At 43.6% G+C, this 18,321-nt stretch overlaps 1 protein-coding gene across 4 annotated transcripts in view; it reads right to left on the bottom strand.

The window, feature by feature from the left end:
• Positions 1-203: 203 nt before the first annotated feature.
• The window catches only part of PLEKHS1 (pleckstrin homology domain containing S1), a 29,031-nt gene continuing 10,913 nt past the window's right edge, over positions 204-18,321 (bottom strand). For 2 of the 4 annotated variants that reach the window (XM_030568889.1, XM_030568890.1), the window contains 9 exons: positions 17,874-17,984; positions 16,939-17,049; positions 12,616-12,726; positions 11,044-11,147; positions 9,504-9,713; positions 8,111-8,212; positions 5,280-5,415; positions 3,501-3,569; positions 204-1,710 (listed from right to left, as the gene is read on the bottom strand). In XM_030568889.1, the coding sequence (XP_030424749.1) occupies positions 3,501-3,569; positions 5,280-5,415; positions 8,111-8,212; positions 9,504-9,713; positions 11,044-11,147; positions 12,616-12,726; positions 16,939-17,049; positions 17,874-17,984 (954 nt within the window). In that variant the 3' untranslated portion in view covers positions 204-1,710. The remainder of the gene's footprint in view (positions 1,711-3,500; positions 3,570-5,279; positions 5,416-8,110; positions 8,213-9,503; positions 9,714-11,043; positions 11,148-12,615; positions 12,727-16,938; positions 17,050-17,873; positions 17,985-18,321) is intronic. The other 2 variants (XM_030568892.1, XM_030568893.1) reach the window with 2 other exon arrangements.

Raw genomic sequence — 18,321 nt, 5'->3', positions numbered from 1 at the left:
TGGCTTTAGGCAGGCAGCTTTCTCAAAGCTGGCAGAGCATCTGCTGCTAACTACCTCAGTTTCTGGGGTCATGTGGCCTTAAGCACTGCATCAGAAGTTTGCTGCTTTTAAAAAAAAACCCACTCAAGGTAGCTCTAAACTTACACCAGGCTGGCTAGGACAACACACAGTAGAACGTAATGGCTACAAAGGCACATACATCATTCATACAACATATTATATTTTATATAACGCCTCTTAGATAAAAAGAGAAGGGCAGTGGTTCAGCTGTGCACAGATCAGAGAACTTTAAAATTAACCTAAAAGTGATCTAAAATTAACACCTCTAGACCTAAGAATAGCACAAGTCTAAAGTCATTGCCTTTGGGCCTTCTATTGCTAGAAGGGAGTGTTGGGTCATAATTGGAGGTGGGTGAGTATCTCCCATTCCCATTAGTATAATGCTGCTGTTCCCAGAAGGGCCATGAGATATTGAATATTTAAGCTATGACGCTTGTAGGTCTAGAAAAGCTGTTATCGGACCCGGGTTTATATTGCCCATCCAGGGCATTGGGCAGGTGTAATTCTGGGAAATGATATACGTGGGGGGGAAGAAAGCAATACTTCTGTGGCAAGTCCATTTTTGTTTAAAGGGGGGGGGGTGTCTGAAACCCCAGAATGCAATGTTAGAGCGAGTTCCGCTACGATAATTTTGGGCAAATGATGCAGCCATAGGAATGTGTTAAATTGCATCACATCCCTGTGGAACATAGCCCATGTCCCTCTAATTCATGACATGGCTCTCACCTCTGTGTCTCATAGATGGAATACATCTGCATCACAAATAAAATCACATCATGTAACTTTCACTGTAATGCACATCTACACTATATACAATCTGACATAAAAGCAAGCAGCAACTGACAATCACTTGGTAGCACCTTCGTTCTGACTTGCAAAAGTGGGAAATAAATTCCATATTTTCTGAAATACAGATGAACATGCAGTGCTAGACAAATCTACCAAAACTTCAGGTTGCCATAGAAACAACACTGTTGCCATAATAGTGAGAGCTGTAACAGAGAGAGAGAGTGCATGGTTCATTTTCTGCTTCAATGGATGTATGCAAACTTCGCTGCAGTAGTGTTTTTCCAATGACAACTACAGACAGATTATATACCCATTAATGCCTCGCTTCCTGAACATTTGCTCCAGGAAATGGCAGGAAATTACTTCCAACCCCATTTCTACCTCCTTTATTCCTCCCTAACTGAGGAAAGGAAGTTAATTCTTTGTACTGCAATTCAGTGACATGTGACCATTTTCAAGGCTGGAAGATCGTCCTGAAGGCTGATTTATCTGCAAAACCAGAGAAGACTCCAATCCCAATTTGGTAGAAAGTGAGCACATCCAAAGCCATCTTAGCCATGAAAAAAAACAGTCCTCCGATCAAGTAACGGCATTGTTGCGGCACCAGTGATGTTGGTCAAAAAAGACAATTTAAAGAGAAGTGGCCCCAGAACCATTTTGAATGAATGAAAGTTCCTCAGGTAGATGTTGTCCTTTTCCTTCTACCTTCAGTGTCACAGTTGATGCCTTCTAAATAGGACCCATATCTCCCTATGTGTTTATACGGAGCACAACACAATGAGGCATCTGAGTGCAACTGGAATAGAAATATTAAATCATGATCCTTCCATCTTCAGGAATATGCACATGGCAACCACTTATCTACAAAACAGAAGAGAGAGAGGCTTGAAACCCTTCAGAGATTGACATGAGCAGAAATGAAGTGAAGTCATTGTATAAACATTATTAATCATTATGATTGGCTTCACTGATACTGTTGCCATCCTGTTCTAGCTGACATAATAAATTTGACCTACTCTCAAGGAGACCATGGCAAGCAAGGCGTTTCCTGCTTTGTTATATGACTCTTTTGAATCCGTATATGTTATAACAGAACATGATCACCCTTGTTTCGGTAAGCAGAAGTCCCTACAGCATAGGACAAGGTCTGCTTTTAGCGTGCATTAGAGGGCACTGCTACAGAGGTTTCCGTATCAAGAAGAGTGATACTTTTGTGTGGAGACCATTGCAAATCAGGCATATTTGCAAGATAGCAGGAGTCTGTGTAACTTCAGTCTCTTGTACTGCAGCTGCACATAGCCGGGAATATCGATGTGAGATATCCTTTGTTGGGGAAACAGGTAAATCCCTGCTCAGGAAATTCCACTATGATGTGCCCTCTTTTCCTTTATACTGCATGTATAAAGGAACGTAGGACTTTGTGAAGGCAACAGGCTGCTACTACTTAGCTATAGAACTGAGCTGCTCCAGTTTTCCCAGCCTGAATCCTGACCTGGCTTAGTTCATACTCCACTGCCATTCATCCTTCACTCCTCTGCACTAACTGCCAACTCAAGTGTCAAGCAATGGTGATGGTGATTCTTGTGATGTAGCGATAAAAGGTATGTCTCTCTCAGACAGCTTGGCAACCTGGGGAAACCCTCAGATTAAAGTCTGCTCACATACGAGCCAATGTTCATGGCTCCTTATGCTTCATTGCATGGCAACTCACAGGAACCCTCACTGCTTTTCTGATCAGTGTGTTTTCTGCTCTGAGTGGTGACTCTTCCAGTATAGGCCAAACATCTGTCCCCAACCCCCCCGTATTCATCTGGAGCCTGGTGCACCTCGTACTGAAGCCCAATAGGTTGGATCAGGTTCCCATCTCCCAACCAAGTCTACTGTCCAGGACCTCCTGATGTCATTTTTGTGGCTGTAACATGAGGGGCCCCAATCAAAACTCTGCATCCACAGAGCATTCTACTGCTGAGGCACCTATCCAGTGCTAAGCTGGCCTCCTGCCTTCCCAGAGCGGGACCCAAGGGAAAATGTGGCTGTGTTCCAAAGGCAATTTCCCCCCTCTCCCACTTCCCTCCCATGCTCATAACTGATGAATGAGTTTACAAACAAAGGTGAGTCCAGATTATGCAGTACACAGGCTTAGATATCAGGATTTGACTTTCAGGTTTGCTACAGTTATTCTGTTTGATTTCACAGTGAACAGTCATCTGCCCAAAATATTTCACTGGGACTTTAAATGGCAAATCAAATCCAAACAGTCAGTTCTTACTCTTTGTAAAGCCGCACATAACAGCGACAGCTCTGAATGGGGAAGACTATTTGGAAGGATTGTGTGGTACTAAATATGAAAGCACTATTTCTTTATCACGTTATCCCTTTCCCCTACCCTTTGTCTGCATGTCTGTTTAAGCACTGTGGGGCAGGGACTATACACCTGTTTGTACAATCTCTGCACAATGGGGTTTCTATGCACGACTACAATAAATTGATTAATAAAAACATAGATTTGTTTTTCTTTCTACACAAACTCAAGCCTCGCCTGGTGTAAAATAAACGTGCATTGCTTAGGAACAGTGAATTACATTACTGCTAGGGTGGAAAGAAACAACCTCTTTTGTGTGAATAGGTGCCATTAAAATGATGGCACTTACCTAGGAACATGAGCATCCTTTAATATGGAAAATGTCTGAATCTGGGATCCGACGGACAGTAAGTTTCACCTTTAAAAAAACAAACCAAAACACACACACAAGGCTCACCTTGTTATAGCTCAGTAAATCCACATCTGATAAAATATCACTGCTTCCCCCAGCCTCCCTCCTGCCACCCCTCATCTAAATATCCTCATCTATTAACAGTGTTATTTGTATTGTCTCTTGGTATCTGAGACAGGCTTTCTATTGCTCAGGCTACGCTGGCATTGGGTGACCTCAGCAGATCCAAACATAAAGGTGCCCGAATGAGGGGCGGAGATCACGAGTGCCAAGATTGCAGCCCAGCTGAGACTAGGGTAACCAGATGTCCTGATTTTATAGGGATAGTCCCAGTATTTGGGGCTTTGTCTTATATAGGTGCCTATTACTCCCCACCCCGGTTTTTCACACTTGCGGTTTGGTCACCCTAGCTGAGAGAAATGTAGCTCTCCACATGGGACCCAATGTATATCGGTGCTATGTATTATGAGGGCCTACTCAGACTTCAAGCCCTCTACCAGAAGGTGATGAGTGCTGAACAGGGAGTTATGCCCAGTGGTTAGAGAAGGGGAGTCAGGATTCCTAGGTTCTCTTCCCAACATTCTGAGTGTGAGTAAAACATCCTGTGGATTGAACACTTCAAGCAACCTCCTACATACACAATAAACAGGTATTTCCTTAATGTGAGAAGCCAACAGCCTAAAGGCTTGCAACCAAAAGATACTGAGCACCTGTAACATCCATTGACTGACTGCATGAGATTTGTAGCTGCTCTGCATCTCAAGAATAACAGTGTGGACATTTTGGCCCTTCCATTCCATGGGAATCTAGGGTGTTATTGCAAATTGGTACAGAGTGGGATTTTGGTGTTGATGCTACTGATGATTTCCTCCTATGCCCGGAGCCCAGACAGCCGCGGTTGTGGTGGGTTTTGTGTTCACAACCACCTTTTGTGCAAGTGGTCTCAGCAGCAGCCTCTGTCCCTGCCTGAGGCTCCTGATCAGAAATGATTTTTCTGTTGCTTATAACTTCATTAGCATCCAACCAATTAAAAAAAAGTTCAATAGATTTTTGGCACATAAATAGCCCTCAGCACGCAAGTTCCAAAGCTGAATGATTTTGAGCTATTTGCTTGGCAGGAAACCGGGGTAAAGGGTGAGTATAAACCCTTGCAGAGCTCAAAAATGGCAAATAGAAGTTTGCTCTGATTTTTTTTCCCCTCAAAGAAATTCCCCATTTGGGACAGAGCATGCATGGAAAACATCAGTCCCACGTGTGACCTATGGGAAGTTATCAGTGAGTGAAAACACAAGGTTAGAAGTTAAAATGTTCTGCAACCTTAACTATACAGATATGTACCTTTATACGATGGAGTGGGTGCCATGCATAGACTGCCAAGAAAGGGTTAACTCTCAGTGGGCGTCTGCCTTTTATGAAAGGTGTAATGATTCCTTGCCAGCACTGCTGTGTCATGCATTTGGATCTCTTCCTGGCCATAGTCACAGCCTTTGGAATCCTGCCCCAGGCTAATGATGGTGATCAGAATCCATTTAGATGTTGCTAGGGACCAAGAAATGTGAGGGAACACGGCTAGTCTCAGCTACTCTGCATAGTTCCTCAGGACAAGAGTGAGCTCCTGAAACTCTAAGGCTTGGATTGGCAGAAGCCCTTGCGAGGTCATAATCAGACCCTCAAATCTATGTCTCTTTTTTCCTGACCGATATCATTAGGGCTTACCTCCTTTCTCCTGGACCTGCTGACAAACAAGGAAACCTCATCAATGCTTTGTGTGCGCAGGTCATTCACAGCCACTATGTGATCCCCGTGGTGAAATATACAGCCTAAGCGGTAGGGACCCTTCCAATGCGAGACACTAGGCAGGTGGAAGAAGAGACAAAGAGCATGAATGGGATTGTTTAGTCCCACTGTCCAAACACACATGACAGGTCTGTTTCACTCCAGCTGTGCTGCGTGGCCCTGCACCAAAATGGGAAGTGGCATACTAGATTAAAAGGGATAATTGCTTTTTGGCCTGATCCTTGGTTTTAACCAAATGGCTTCATCCATTCCAACCAGTACTTCCAAACGGGATCTGATTACAAGTCATGCAGCATTGTCATCCCCTAATCTAACAGGTCTGGGTTGGGGAGGGTCCCCAGGTGGTGAGGGGATTTTGTGGGGACAAACCCTCTGCTGATGGAACTACACTGCCTTGGATGCAGAGAAGTTAGCCCTTCATCTACCTGAGTGGCTCTTTCCAGGCCATCTTTGCAGCCCAGACTGAACTAAAACTTGGCATCTGAACAGCAGGATTAGAGCTTTGTCGCTGCTCCTGTAAAGGATGCATCAAAACCCTGCCTCCAACTACCCTAGTGACAATTTCAGTATACTCCCTGAGAATCCTTCAGCTGGCCTCTCTTTGCTGCTGATCTCTCCCGGCTTCTCCGGGAGGATTAGCAGCCTGGGAGCCTGCTGACCGCTCAATCTGATGCTCTGTTCCAAAACTGTTGCCAGCTGAAACCGGCCAAATGCTTTCAGTATGAATTCACAATAGAGTTGCCCTGGGTGTTTAGCTCCAGATCCAAGTTTTGCAGCTGGGCCCTATCTCTGATTCTTTTGTGGTATTTCCTGCTCTCGCTGATAGGGGCTGAAAAGGTATTTCCTCCAGACTCGCAGTGCTGCTGATTAGTGTGGTACATCAAAGCCGCGGTGAGAGCCAGTCTTACCGCTGAGCAGCAATGAAAGAGAAAGAGGCGGCACAGCAGGGGGCAAGGATGAGACACTGAACTAATCTTCCACGCAGTCTGTCCTTTACCCTTCTCCTCTTTCCTCTCTCCTACTTTATTGATACTGAAGATCTAGGGAGAGAACTGACTTCCACACTGCCTACTTACACTGTACTGCTGCTGGGAGAACTGATACCCTCCAGCCCCCAACATCCAAGAGTGACAATGTCTGGCTACTGGATGGACTATTCCCAGGGCTGAAAATGGTTAGCAAATCCCTGGCGGCCAGCAGGTCTATACTGGGACTCCCACTCAGGTCAGCCTCTCTGAAACAACTCAGTAGAACTTTGCACTTACAGTCTGCATTTAACCCAAAGCTCTCTGCCAACGCTTCTTATTTAAACCAGACCACAGCTATGTGAGATAGCTTTGCTCATCTGTGCATAGTACTATTAACTGCGGTGCAGAGAGCTGAAGTGATTTGCTGTAAGACCCAGAGCGAATCAGCCATTCATCTGGGAGTAGAATCCAAGAATCCTGCCTCCTAGGCCCTTGCTCCAAATACGAGCCCATAATCTTTTTGATGCTTTGAACAATCAAAGCACACTCCCCAACCCCCAAAGATTATCACGTCTTCGCACAAAACCTCTTCTTGATTAGTGGTAGCCTTGGGTCGGAATCGGACACTTTGTGCATGCCACTGAATTTTCCTGCGTTGCGGCATAATATGGGGATGATAACTTGTCCAACTGTACAAAATGCTGGGAGATTTTTGGTAGAAAAGCTTTTTTTATTGGTGTTTAATAAGACAAACTCCTCCTGGCCATATGGACTCATAGATTTTAAGGACCAAACGGACCATCATCATAAACTAGTCTGACCTCCTGCACATCACAGGCTAAAGAACCTCACCTACCCCCCTCCTGTAATAGACCTGTAACCTCTGGCTGAGTTACTGAAGTCCTCAGATCATGGTTTAAATACTTCAGGTTACAGAGAATCCACCATTTACTCTAGTAAATCACCAGCAAGTGATCTACAGAGGAAGGTGAAAACCCTCCAGGGTCTCTGCCAATCTGACTTAGGGGAAAAATTCCTTCCTGGCCCCAAATATGGCAATGAGTTAGACCCTGAACACATGGGCAAGATCCACCAGTCAGATACCTGGGGAAAAATTCTCTGTAGTAAGTCAGAGACTGCCTCATCTTCAGACATTGGGGATTTTTGCTGCTAGCAGTTACAGATGGGCCACATGCCATTGTAGGCAATCTCATCATACTGTCTCCTCAGTCTTGAAACAAGTTAAGTTTTTTTGCCTACACCGCTCCCCTTGGAAGTCTGCTCCAGAACGTCATTCCTCTGATGGTTAGAAACCTTCATCTAACTTCAAGCCTACACTTGTTGATGGCCAGTTTATATCCATTTGTTCTTGTGTTAGCTTTGGCACTTAACTTAAATAACTCCTCTCCCTCTCTGGTATTTATCCCTCTGATATATTTATAGAAAGCAATCATATTTCCCCTCAGCCTTCTCTCGGTTAGGCTAAACAAGCCACGCTCCTTGAGTATCCTCTTGTAAGGTAGGTTTTCCATTCCTCTGATCCTCCTAGTAGACTTTCTCTGCCCCTGTTCCACTGAGAGTCACATAAACACAAGTCAATTTACCATATGCATGAAAGACAACTGACAATTATGCCATTCATGCTCATGTTAGAAGAATAGCCTTTAGGTTACTGGCTACTACACCCTGCCTGACACACAAGAAATACCTAGCTCTTATATAGTGCTTGACAGGCTTTTACATCTGGACAAGTACCCACTACCATAAGATTTAAAGGCCTACCATATTTGTCCTGCTGCTTCAATAAGCATTAGATTACTGGTGACATCAGCATGAGGGATGCAAATATCCACCTCTTGTAGTTGGCTGTCATCTGTGACATTACTGTAAGAGAGGATGTTGTAGACAAGTCAGACTCTACCAATCAGACAACTGAAGCACATACTCACTAATGATAGGAAGCTGAGATGGAAAACATCATTCAGGTCATCTAATCTATCTGTGCTTTCCTTCCTCACTCTCGTGAAAGTTCATTATTGTTTTCTACAGTCTGTCCTTCAGGGCATTATCCAGCCTACTGTTAAATATTGCAGGTGCTGGATTTGCCAGCATTTCTCTTGGAGAATATTCTGCTCCATCAGATCCAGAGCCGGTGCAACCATTTAGGCGACCGCCTAGGGCGCTAGGATTTGGAGGGAGACATTTTCTTTGGCAGCGACCGCGATGGCCAGATCTTTGGCCGCCCCAGTCACTGCTGGCATTTAGGCAGAGGGAGCTGGGGCAGGGGAGCGCAGGGAGGGCCGCCTGCAGCAATTAAGGGGGGGGCAGCACACAGGGGAACTCCCTGCCCCACCTCCTCCCTGAGCACACCGTGGTTGCTTCACTTCTCCCGCCTCCCAGGCTTGCGGCGTCAATCAGCTTAGGGCGGAGGGGGGGGAGCTGCCGCGGGGGGCGGGGGGGTTGGAAGGGCTCAGGGTGGGAGAACGGGGGGGGGTAGGGCACGAGGTAGAAGATTTGCCTAGGGCGCGAAACATCCTTGCTCTGGCCCTGATCAGATCTCACCATTAAGAAGCTTGCCCTGGGTCTAGATGATGAGGAAGCTGTGGCCATTATTTATTTGTAACACAGTACCACCTTTCCACTTGGAGGAGATAGGTTAAAATAGGAGGTTTAATAGGCAGACTCTTCTGGCCCTGATCCTGAAAGGCAGTTAGATGCTTAACTCCCATTGATTTCAATGCTTAAACACCTTCTAATGCTTTTACTGCTGTTTTCTGCTAGAACTCACACTCTTCACTATCTTGCAAGAGACAAGGAAGTAGATAAAAAACTTCTAATAGTGCATATTAAAAAATAAATATACTACCAGTAAACTCTTTCCAAACAGGACCAGGGCCTTAATCCCCTTTCTCATCCCAAAACAGATCTTTAAGAGCAACAGCACCTATTCTTAAAGGTGTTATGTAGTGTGTTTGGCTTTGACCTGGCCATCGCAAATTCAAAACTCACGGTTCTTATATTCATCCATTTCTGGTTTGTGTGATACTGACTAGAACAAGGAAGAATGCTGCTATCAAATAATTTAAGTCCATAATAGCTCTCTCAAAGACCCAGGTCTAATAGAATCCTCTTTAAAAGTAATTACTTTACATATATCAGCCCAAAACATCCTTACTTGATTATTATAGATAACTGAACCACTGATAATGACGATACATTTGGCTTTCTCTCCTGGGTTAGCTGCTTATTGGTACTGCTTTGCGTGAGCTGTTGTTGGTTTCCATCTGCCTCGCAGTTTCTTAAATCTATGCTATTTTCTTGACTTCTGGGAAGGGTCAGGAATTCATCACTTCTGCATGTGGGCTGGAGTTTCTCTTCAGGCAACCTAATGAATAAGAATGCTCATAAAAAATGCACTGGGTTGGCATGTCAAGTCACGGTTACTCTTGTTGTGTTTGAAGTTGTGTCAAACAGATGTCAGTGAGGCAAAGAATAACAAGTTCTTGTAGCGAATTGAATGGCCCAAATTACAGATAAATCAACTAAACTGGCCTCCTAAAAATGGAGCATAAAAACCAAAACACTTACAATATTGAAAGAATATTTATTAAAAATGAAAACCATTCCAAGCAACATGGTTTAACAAGGAAAAGGAGTATAGATTGTTGGCACTGCAATATACTGGCTTGTGTGAGAATGCATAATTGACCTCTGCTGGACAGAATGTGTCAGACCTGCTCAAATGCTTGTCCGATTATTCGTTGTGCTTTCTAGTGGCTGGAGGCCTGAAAAGAGGTGTAATTAGTACCAACGGTTAATGGAGAGATCATTTAACTCAAATGGGACAGGCTTGTGATTTGGAGTGCAAGGTCTTGATTCTATTCCCAGTTCCACACATAACATTAATATAACATTAACATTAAGTAATATTGTAATTGCAATCGTATATATGGGTGAGCACACACTACTGTCTTCCATTGGATAGAATCAGAATTGTTCATCTATGAGTCACAAGTATTAATGACTAACAGCCAATGGAAATTCTCCTATAACTCAAGAGTTAGGGGCCCAATATTTTGGAACTGGAGAATCTGACTTCTATGCTGTTGTCACTGAAGTTCTTAGTGGCCACCCTCTGGTGCATAGTGAAAGCTGTGATGTTTCTATGTGACCATGGATTAATACTCTGCACTTCAGTAGTGTCTTTCATGTGACAATGCTGATGCATATTGCAAACATCAAGCCATAGAGCACATCTATAAAGTAAGTAGTATTAGACCCATTTTATAGGTAGGAAAATTGAGGTACAGAGAGGTGACTTGTCCAAGATTACCCAGAGAGATAGTGTCATACCAGGAAACAGTTCTTTTTTAACAACTACTGTACATAACACTGCCTGCTATAATGAATGTCTGGCTTTGGTGTCTGTGAATGCACGTGGCTGCAGATGTTACATTGTTTAGCCCAGAAAAACCATCAGTCAACTTCTTACAGAGTCACATTTTATTCTGGGTAAGCCTGTCAGGATGCCATAATGTATGAATTTGTGAAGCGACCTTGAATTTCACTCTGGTAAACTCCCTGCATAGCCCAAAAAAGGCCTCTCTGAAACAGGCTGCGCTCTGTAGATTTCCTCATATAGACAGCAGGAATGCTCTGACCATATAGTTACATTGCATTGATTTTTTTAAATACTAAAAGAAAGTGCTACCTACAGAGGTTTCATTGACACATACAACTTCCTGCAGAGATGATCCTCATTCTCCATTGGGTTGTGTGATTGAACCGGGGGATCAGACTTAGATAGCTCACTTTCCAGCTGTTGAAAATGAAAAACAACATGGGAAGTGTCAGGGTTCCCTCCCCACTCTGAACTCTGGGGTACAGATGTGGAGACCTGCATGAAAGAACCCCTAAGCTTATATTCCACCAGCTTAGGTTAAAAACCTTCCCCAGGTACAAATTCCTTGCCCTAGAATGGTATCACTGCCACCACCAAGTAAGTTAGACAAAGATTCAGACAAAGGACCATGTGGAGTTCCTGTTTCCCCAAAATATCCCCCCAAGCCGCTTCACCCCATTTCCTGGGGAGGCTTGAGAATAGTATACCAACCAAATAGGTAACCAAGGTGAGCAGAGACCAGACCCTTGGGTTTTTAGAACACTAAAAACCAATCAGATTCTTAAAAATAGAACTTTATTATAAAGAAAAAAGTAGAAGAAGCACCTCTGTAAAATCAGGATGGAACATAATTTTACAGGGTAATAAGATTTAAAACACAGAGGATTCCCCTCTAGGCAAAACTTTAAAGTTACCAAAACAAAACAACAACAAAAAAACAACCACCAGGAATAAACCTCCCTCTTAGCATAGGGAAAATTCACAAGCTAAAACAAAAGATAATCTAACGCATTTCCTTGCTATTACTTACTATTTCTGTAATATTAGAAGTATCATTTCAATAGGAGCTGGATTACTTGCTGGGTCTCTCTCTTTGTCTCAAAGAGAACCATACACAGAGCACAAAAGCAAAAACTCTCCCCCACAGATTTGAAAGTATCTTCTCCCCTTATTGGTCCTTTTGGTCAGGTGCCAACCAGGTTATTTGAGCTTCTTAACCCTTTACAGGTAAAGGAGGGATTTTATGCTACCCTTAGCTGTATGTTCATGAAAGGGGGCAAACATTTTCTCTCTTCATCCACCAAGGAGGCCCCTTGGCTTCTTTATGTAGTGTCCATTTGTGCTGTATTGTGCTAATGCAGCTCAGCCAAACCTCAATTAACCAAAATACCCAGCTAATCCAAGCTTAGATGCATTCCTTCCCAAACCAGTGTGCACTACATTGTTCTTCTCTCCCATCTTAACTTCCTGCTAGCCAATGATTTGGGAGTTTGGTTCTTGAGCAACCTTGTTACCACTGAATATTCTCTTGGAGCAGGATCAACAGAGAAACCTACCTGATGTACCTATCTCATACAACTGGAAGGGACCTCAAAAGGTCATCAAGTCCAGTCCCCTGCCTTCACTAGCAGGACCAAGTACTGTCCCAGTTGTTGTTTTTTTTGTCCCAGATCTCTAAGTGGCCCCCTCAAGGATTGAACTCACAACCTTGGGTTTAGCAGGCCAGTGCTCAAATCACTGAGTTATCCCTCCAGCTAAAATTTTTTTTTTTTGCCTTCACTAGCAGGACCAAGTACTGGCTTCGCCCCAGATCCCTAAGTGGTCCCTTCAAGGACTGAGCTCACAATCCTGGGTTTAGTAGGCCAATGCTATCCCTCAGGCTTACCTGTGCTAGAATGCTGCTTGGAGAAGCATAATAGTCTTCCTCCTCTGCTCTGGTGTTCTCATCTGAGTCCAACAGCAGCTGATTTATGCTGGTCTTTTCAGAATTGTTATTCTGTGTAAAAAAAAAATGCTTCGATGTTTAATAGGACATTACAATCTCTACATCGGACATCTTCTTTCCATTTACTTGGACAAATCCATTGGGTTGGGTTGTGGGAAGACTTGCTCTTCAACGGTAGAAATAATATCACCATGCATCTGACTTCTAAACAAGGCTTCTGTCTTTGTGCTCAGTTATACACTCAATCAGCTGCAGGTGCAACGCTGTGAGTATTAATGTCATTTACCCTAGAGATCTAAATAGCTGATTTGTGGATGCAGTGTTTGTACCTGCCATTGACTGCCCTTGCAAATGACTGCATATGCAAAACCAGCTGCTGGGTTAAAAAATCAGGTCCAATGGTCAAAAATGTACACATGATGTTGTGTCACTTGTGCACACCAGGGCCCAAATCCTCAAAGTTATTCAGATGCTTAACCCCCTTGACCACAATGGGGGTTAGGTGCCTAAGTATCTTTGAGGATCTGTATCAGGGTTCTTTGCTATAGACCCAGTCCTGATGTGCTCACTTAAACAAACACCTGCACTGAAATCTAGAACTGGCTGAAAAATGTCAACTTTTTTCCAATGAAAAGGAGAAATTATTCATTTTTTATCCCCACTATTAAAAGCAATGGGAGTCCTGTCTGAAAAAAGAGTGAATTATTGGCTAGACAGCAGTTTGAGCTATTGACTTGCAAAGCTCAGTGGGTTGGAAGCTATGCCTGAGAGTAGAAATTGAGCCCAGTATATGCTGGGTGCTTTGCTTTGCCCTCAGTAGGAGCTAGCACAGCATGGTTCTTCATAAAGACCAGGAGTATTTGACACATCTGGGAGGAACAAGTCACTTCTTCAAGCTAAATTCTCCATCATTACGTTCCCTCTCATTCATTGATTTGATTGTCCTGCAGAGTATAATTAATATTTAGCTTCTTCTCAGTAAACCTCTCCATGCCATGTTTGACGCATTCCTTCTTTATCTCTCTCTTACTTCTTCCAATAAATTGGAACTTCTGGCAATAAATTTTAAAGCTACTAAATGTGCCACCAAATATATTATTGTTTTCAAGATAAAGTAAACTAATTCTCCTCTGTCTTACAGGGAAAAGGAGGAAATTGGCATTGAATAGAAATGAGGAATGACCAATTGATTTCTTGTGTGCCTTGTGTGTAGTCACTGATTAAAACACAAAGGGTGGCACTTATTGGAGTCTAGAGTCAATACAGGTCCAAGAATGTTCCCATAAAAGCCAATGGGAGCAAAGATGGGACTCTACGCTCCTGATCCAAGGTTCACTGACGTCAGTGGAGACAGACCCCCGCTTGACTTCAGTGAACTGTCAATCAGGCCCCAAATGAACAAGGTGTCTAGGGCTTGATTCTGTAGGGTGTTGAACGTTCCCATGAGATGCTGAGGTCTCTCAGCTTCTGCTGACTTCAGTGAGAGTTGAGTGCTTGTCACTAGAGTTGGCTGGGAATTTTTCAACTAACCTTTTTTTTGGTCAAATGCTGACTTGTCAAAACTGAAACAGTTCATGCAAGATGGGTCATTTTTGACTAATTTCTCAGTTCAAAACGTTTTTTGGAAAAGAAAACAACAGTTTTGAAACTGTCAGTTGTATTTTGGATATTTTTAAGTGAAAAATTCCAGTTTTTTGGTTCAAAACAACTTTTTGTTTCAAAATTTAAACTAATTATTGTTTAACTTTTTTTTAAAAAAAATCACAAAATGGAACATTTAAAAAAAGTCAAAATTGAAACATTTTGATTGAGCTAAACAGAATTTTCTGGGGAAAATGAAAAATAAGGTGGTTCCTTTTTCGTTTGGTTTTTTTTTTTTCTTACTTTTTGCCCTGATTGGAATGGGGAATCTCTTTTGAAATCTCAAATTTTTCTGGGATGGGAAAACTATTTCCTTCCTAGCTCTACTCCTTCCAGGATTGAGCCCTAAATTACACCAACACATGCATATCTAAGTTCTCTCTTGGCAAACAAATGGAATAACCTTATTTGGCATTATAACAGATTCAGGACAAAAATGGAATGCAGAGGATATACTGCAGCAGTGCTGGATTTCAAAAGGCATTTGATATAGGCCCTGATTCAGCCACGCGCTTAATCACATGCCTAACTTTAAGCACATGAGTAACGTGATTAACTTAAGTGAGAGTATTCTTAAATCTAGGCATGAGTTGAGTACAGTACTTTGTTGAGTCCAGACCATAGTGGCACATCATAAAACTAGGAAGAAATTGGATAAGTACCACACAGATTAAAAATAGCATACAGTGGGATGTGAAACTGGTTGAATAGTGATCAGTGGGGAAATTTCCACTACATGCATCCGACGAAGTGGGTATTCACCCGCGAAAGCTCATGCTCCAAAACGTCTGTTAGTCTATAAGGTGCCACACGATTGTTTGCTGCTTTTACAGTGGGGAATTGTTACTGTTAGTGTTCCCCAACCTGGAGTGCCTATCAGGAGTTCTGCCAAGAATATAAGCCCTTCTGAGTCCTTCTCATTATGTGTGTGTGCTATGCCTAGCACAATAAGGCCCCCATCCTGAGTGGGGCCTTTAGCTGCTACCACAACAAAAGTAATAAAATCTTAATAAATAGCTTAATACAAGGGATTAGTAGCGGGGAGTGGGAGTCAGGACCTGGGTTCCTTTTAACATATTCATTATTTAGAGTATGTAAATTCAACTTGGAATTAGCTGTCATGGGAACCAGAGGGACAACAAAGATACGTGTCCCTGGCCTCAAAGTGTAGAGTGACTTGGATAGATTAGGGACTGGAGCCTGCAACCCCTCACTCAGGTGAATGAGTCCTTATACAAGTAGACTCATTCATGGCTATTTGTGAGAGTCAGGATTAATTACCCGAGGAAGAGTTGGCATGATGTAGTGACTCACTAGTAATTCAATACAGTCTAATACCAGTAAATGTAGAGTCATACTTCTAGAAAAGGAAATAAACACAAAAGTATAAGCCAGGAGATCGCTGTCCAAGTAGCAGTATGTGCAGGAATGATCTGGAGCTGATAATATTGTACTAACAAATTTACGACCTCTTATTATCAAAAAAACCAAATGAGTGCTGTTCCTTGTTAGCTGTTGGGCAAGACTATTATTTGTACTTTCCGCATAGTCTCGAACAGAAAGCCGAGGTCCCTGCCATACTCCCTCAATCAAAACTGAAGGCCATGTGAAGTCCCTGTGCACCCCCTCCCTCCAGCCTCAGTCAGTCAGCCCAGAACGGGCATCCACAGCAGAAAGGGACTTCTGTGCTGCCTGCTGCTCAACATGGGCACAGCATTTTGCTCCAAGGCAATACAAACCTGAGAAGGATTAGCAGGTAAAAGAGAAGCGGGTGAGCCAGAGGTCTGGTCTACACACAAAATAGCACCGGTTTAACGAGTGGTGTAATTTTAATCCGATTTACGTAAACTGGTGCCACTGTTTGTGTGAACACTCCTATTTTAAGCCTGGCTGAAATCAGTTACAGGTGTAAACTAAGCCATGCTAACCCTAAGCCAGGTTTATGCTGATTCAAGAGTATTCATGCATGGCTGGGCACCCTGTTTAACTAAAGAGGTTTTGAATCAATTTTTGTTAAATCAGTGCAGTTTGTGTGTGTAGACAACCACAAGAGATGTTAGAAAGATGACTCAGGAATATGTTGGCAAGGACAGAGCCTCGGCTTGTGTAAATTGTTGTAGCTCCATTGAAGTCAACGGAGCTGTGACAACTTGCCCCACTGTGAGGGAATTCCCGGTCATGCTCTCAGAAGGGGAAGGAGCAGCTACACAAGAAATAATTACAGCCAATTAGAAAAGTTTAGCAGTCGGAGCCAGTTAGACTTACTAGGGAGGTGGTTGAGTCACCATTCATACAGATATTCAGGGTAGATGAGTTATGACAAAAAAGCTAGGTCTACACTGCAGCCAAATCACCTCTCTGAGTGACAGAACTTACACTGACATAAGACTGGCATGGACCGCGTTACGTTGGTGGGAGAGCTTCTCCCACTGACATAGCTACCGCCACTTGTGGGGGCTGGAGTAGTTAAGCCAATGGGGGAGATCTCTCCTGTTGGCTCAGAGCAGCTACATGAGAGGACTTATAGCAGCACAGTAAACTCTCTAGTGCCCTACATTAATGAGCATTCCTGCAACATTTACATATCTAAGAGGCTTTCCAGGCCCCACTAGCTATGCTCACCAGACTTGGAAGAAGAGGTGTTGGTGAACTGTGGCGAGGCTGCTGTTCAGGGAGACCACGAGAGCCGGGATCTGAGTGAGGCCTTTTCTTGTCATCTGCGAGATCTTCCACCTGCACACCAAAGGAAAAACATTGAGAACCTGGGCAGAAGTATTGCAGGTGTGTTATTGGCATGGTTGGTTGGTAACAGAGCACAGTCTTTGTTACGCTCCCTCCAGACCATTGTTACACTCCCTGTTTGTGTGGTACTTTGTGACTATACTAAGCACTGCTTTCCCGGCTGATCTTCATTTACTTGGTCTAGACAAATCTACAGGCACACCAGGAAAGCAGCAGTACTTTTTTCCTTTCTATTTAAATATTGAGGGGGGGAGGGGGATTGACAAAGTACAGTTAGGTGCCCAACTCCCATAGTAAGTCAATGGAAGTCAGACACCTACCTCCCATTTGTGCCTTTGATTGTCTCTTCAGACCTTAAATCCTAATCACCAAACAGGAACTTCACAGGTGGCAGCAGCGGAAGCATCCTGCACTTGGCTTTGGTAAGATGTGCCAATCCTGATGTGCAGGGACCTCCTTTAGGGATGGGAGAACCGTTCAGTCTCCAGGCCCATCGTCCTTGGCCCATTTGCTGAAATGGCCAGTGAGGTTTCCAGCTGAGGCCATCACCCTCCAAAACCCCCACCTTTCTTAAATGCAGATGGGCCAGGAAACAAACCTGACAGCATGAGCCTTTTACAGGAATTCTCTCACATTCGAGCCTCAACATCTACTTTCCAATCCCAAGAGAAAGCAAAATGTTCCTGTCACTCCAGTGGCCTGAGTGCATGCTGCTCCAAGCTCAGGAGAACTTCCTTTTCATGGAGAGGTTCAATTATACAAATCAAGTATCACATGTAGCCCTAGTAGCAGGATCATTAGCAACAGCCCCTTACTTCACTGCAGTCACTCGGAATCTCCTCATAGGTGCTCATAACTGTTTCATCGAAGGCTGGTGGTGAAGAGAGGGACCGACCTTTGCTTCTCTGAGCCTCAGGATTCTGGTTCTAGGAATTCAGTGACAGCAGTATGAGGACAGATGGGTCCTTGGACAAAAGTCTGATCTTAGAAGCCCATGTGATTCCCAATGATGCAGAATTTTAGCTCCAAGGCTCAAGAATTGAGAATTAGGGATACATTGTCATTGTGAGAGATGATGGGTGAAATTCACCCCTGCACGAGGCCCATGTACTCTTTTAAGTCCTGTGCACTTTACTTCTACAAGTACGTTTCCTAATGAACAAGAGATTCTTTAGCATTTAAGTGGGTCTTAAGTGGTGAGCAGGCATTGTGCGGGTCCTCTGCACAGGGGTAGATTTCACCGTAAAGGAATCTCTTGTTCAT

Source organism: Gopherus evgoodei, chromosome 7 (assembly GCF_007399415.2).
Source record: "Gopherus evgoodei ecotype Sinaloan lineage chromosome 7, rGopEvg1_v1.p, whole genome shotgun sequence".
NCBI classification, from domain to species: Eukaryota; Metazoa; Chordata; order Testudines; family Testudinidae; genus Gopherus; species Gopherus evgoodei.
Note: the sequence above shows the minus strand (reverse complement) of the source record. Positions and strands in the feature narration are given on the sequence as shown.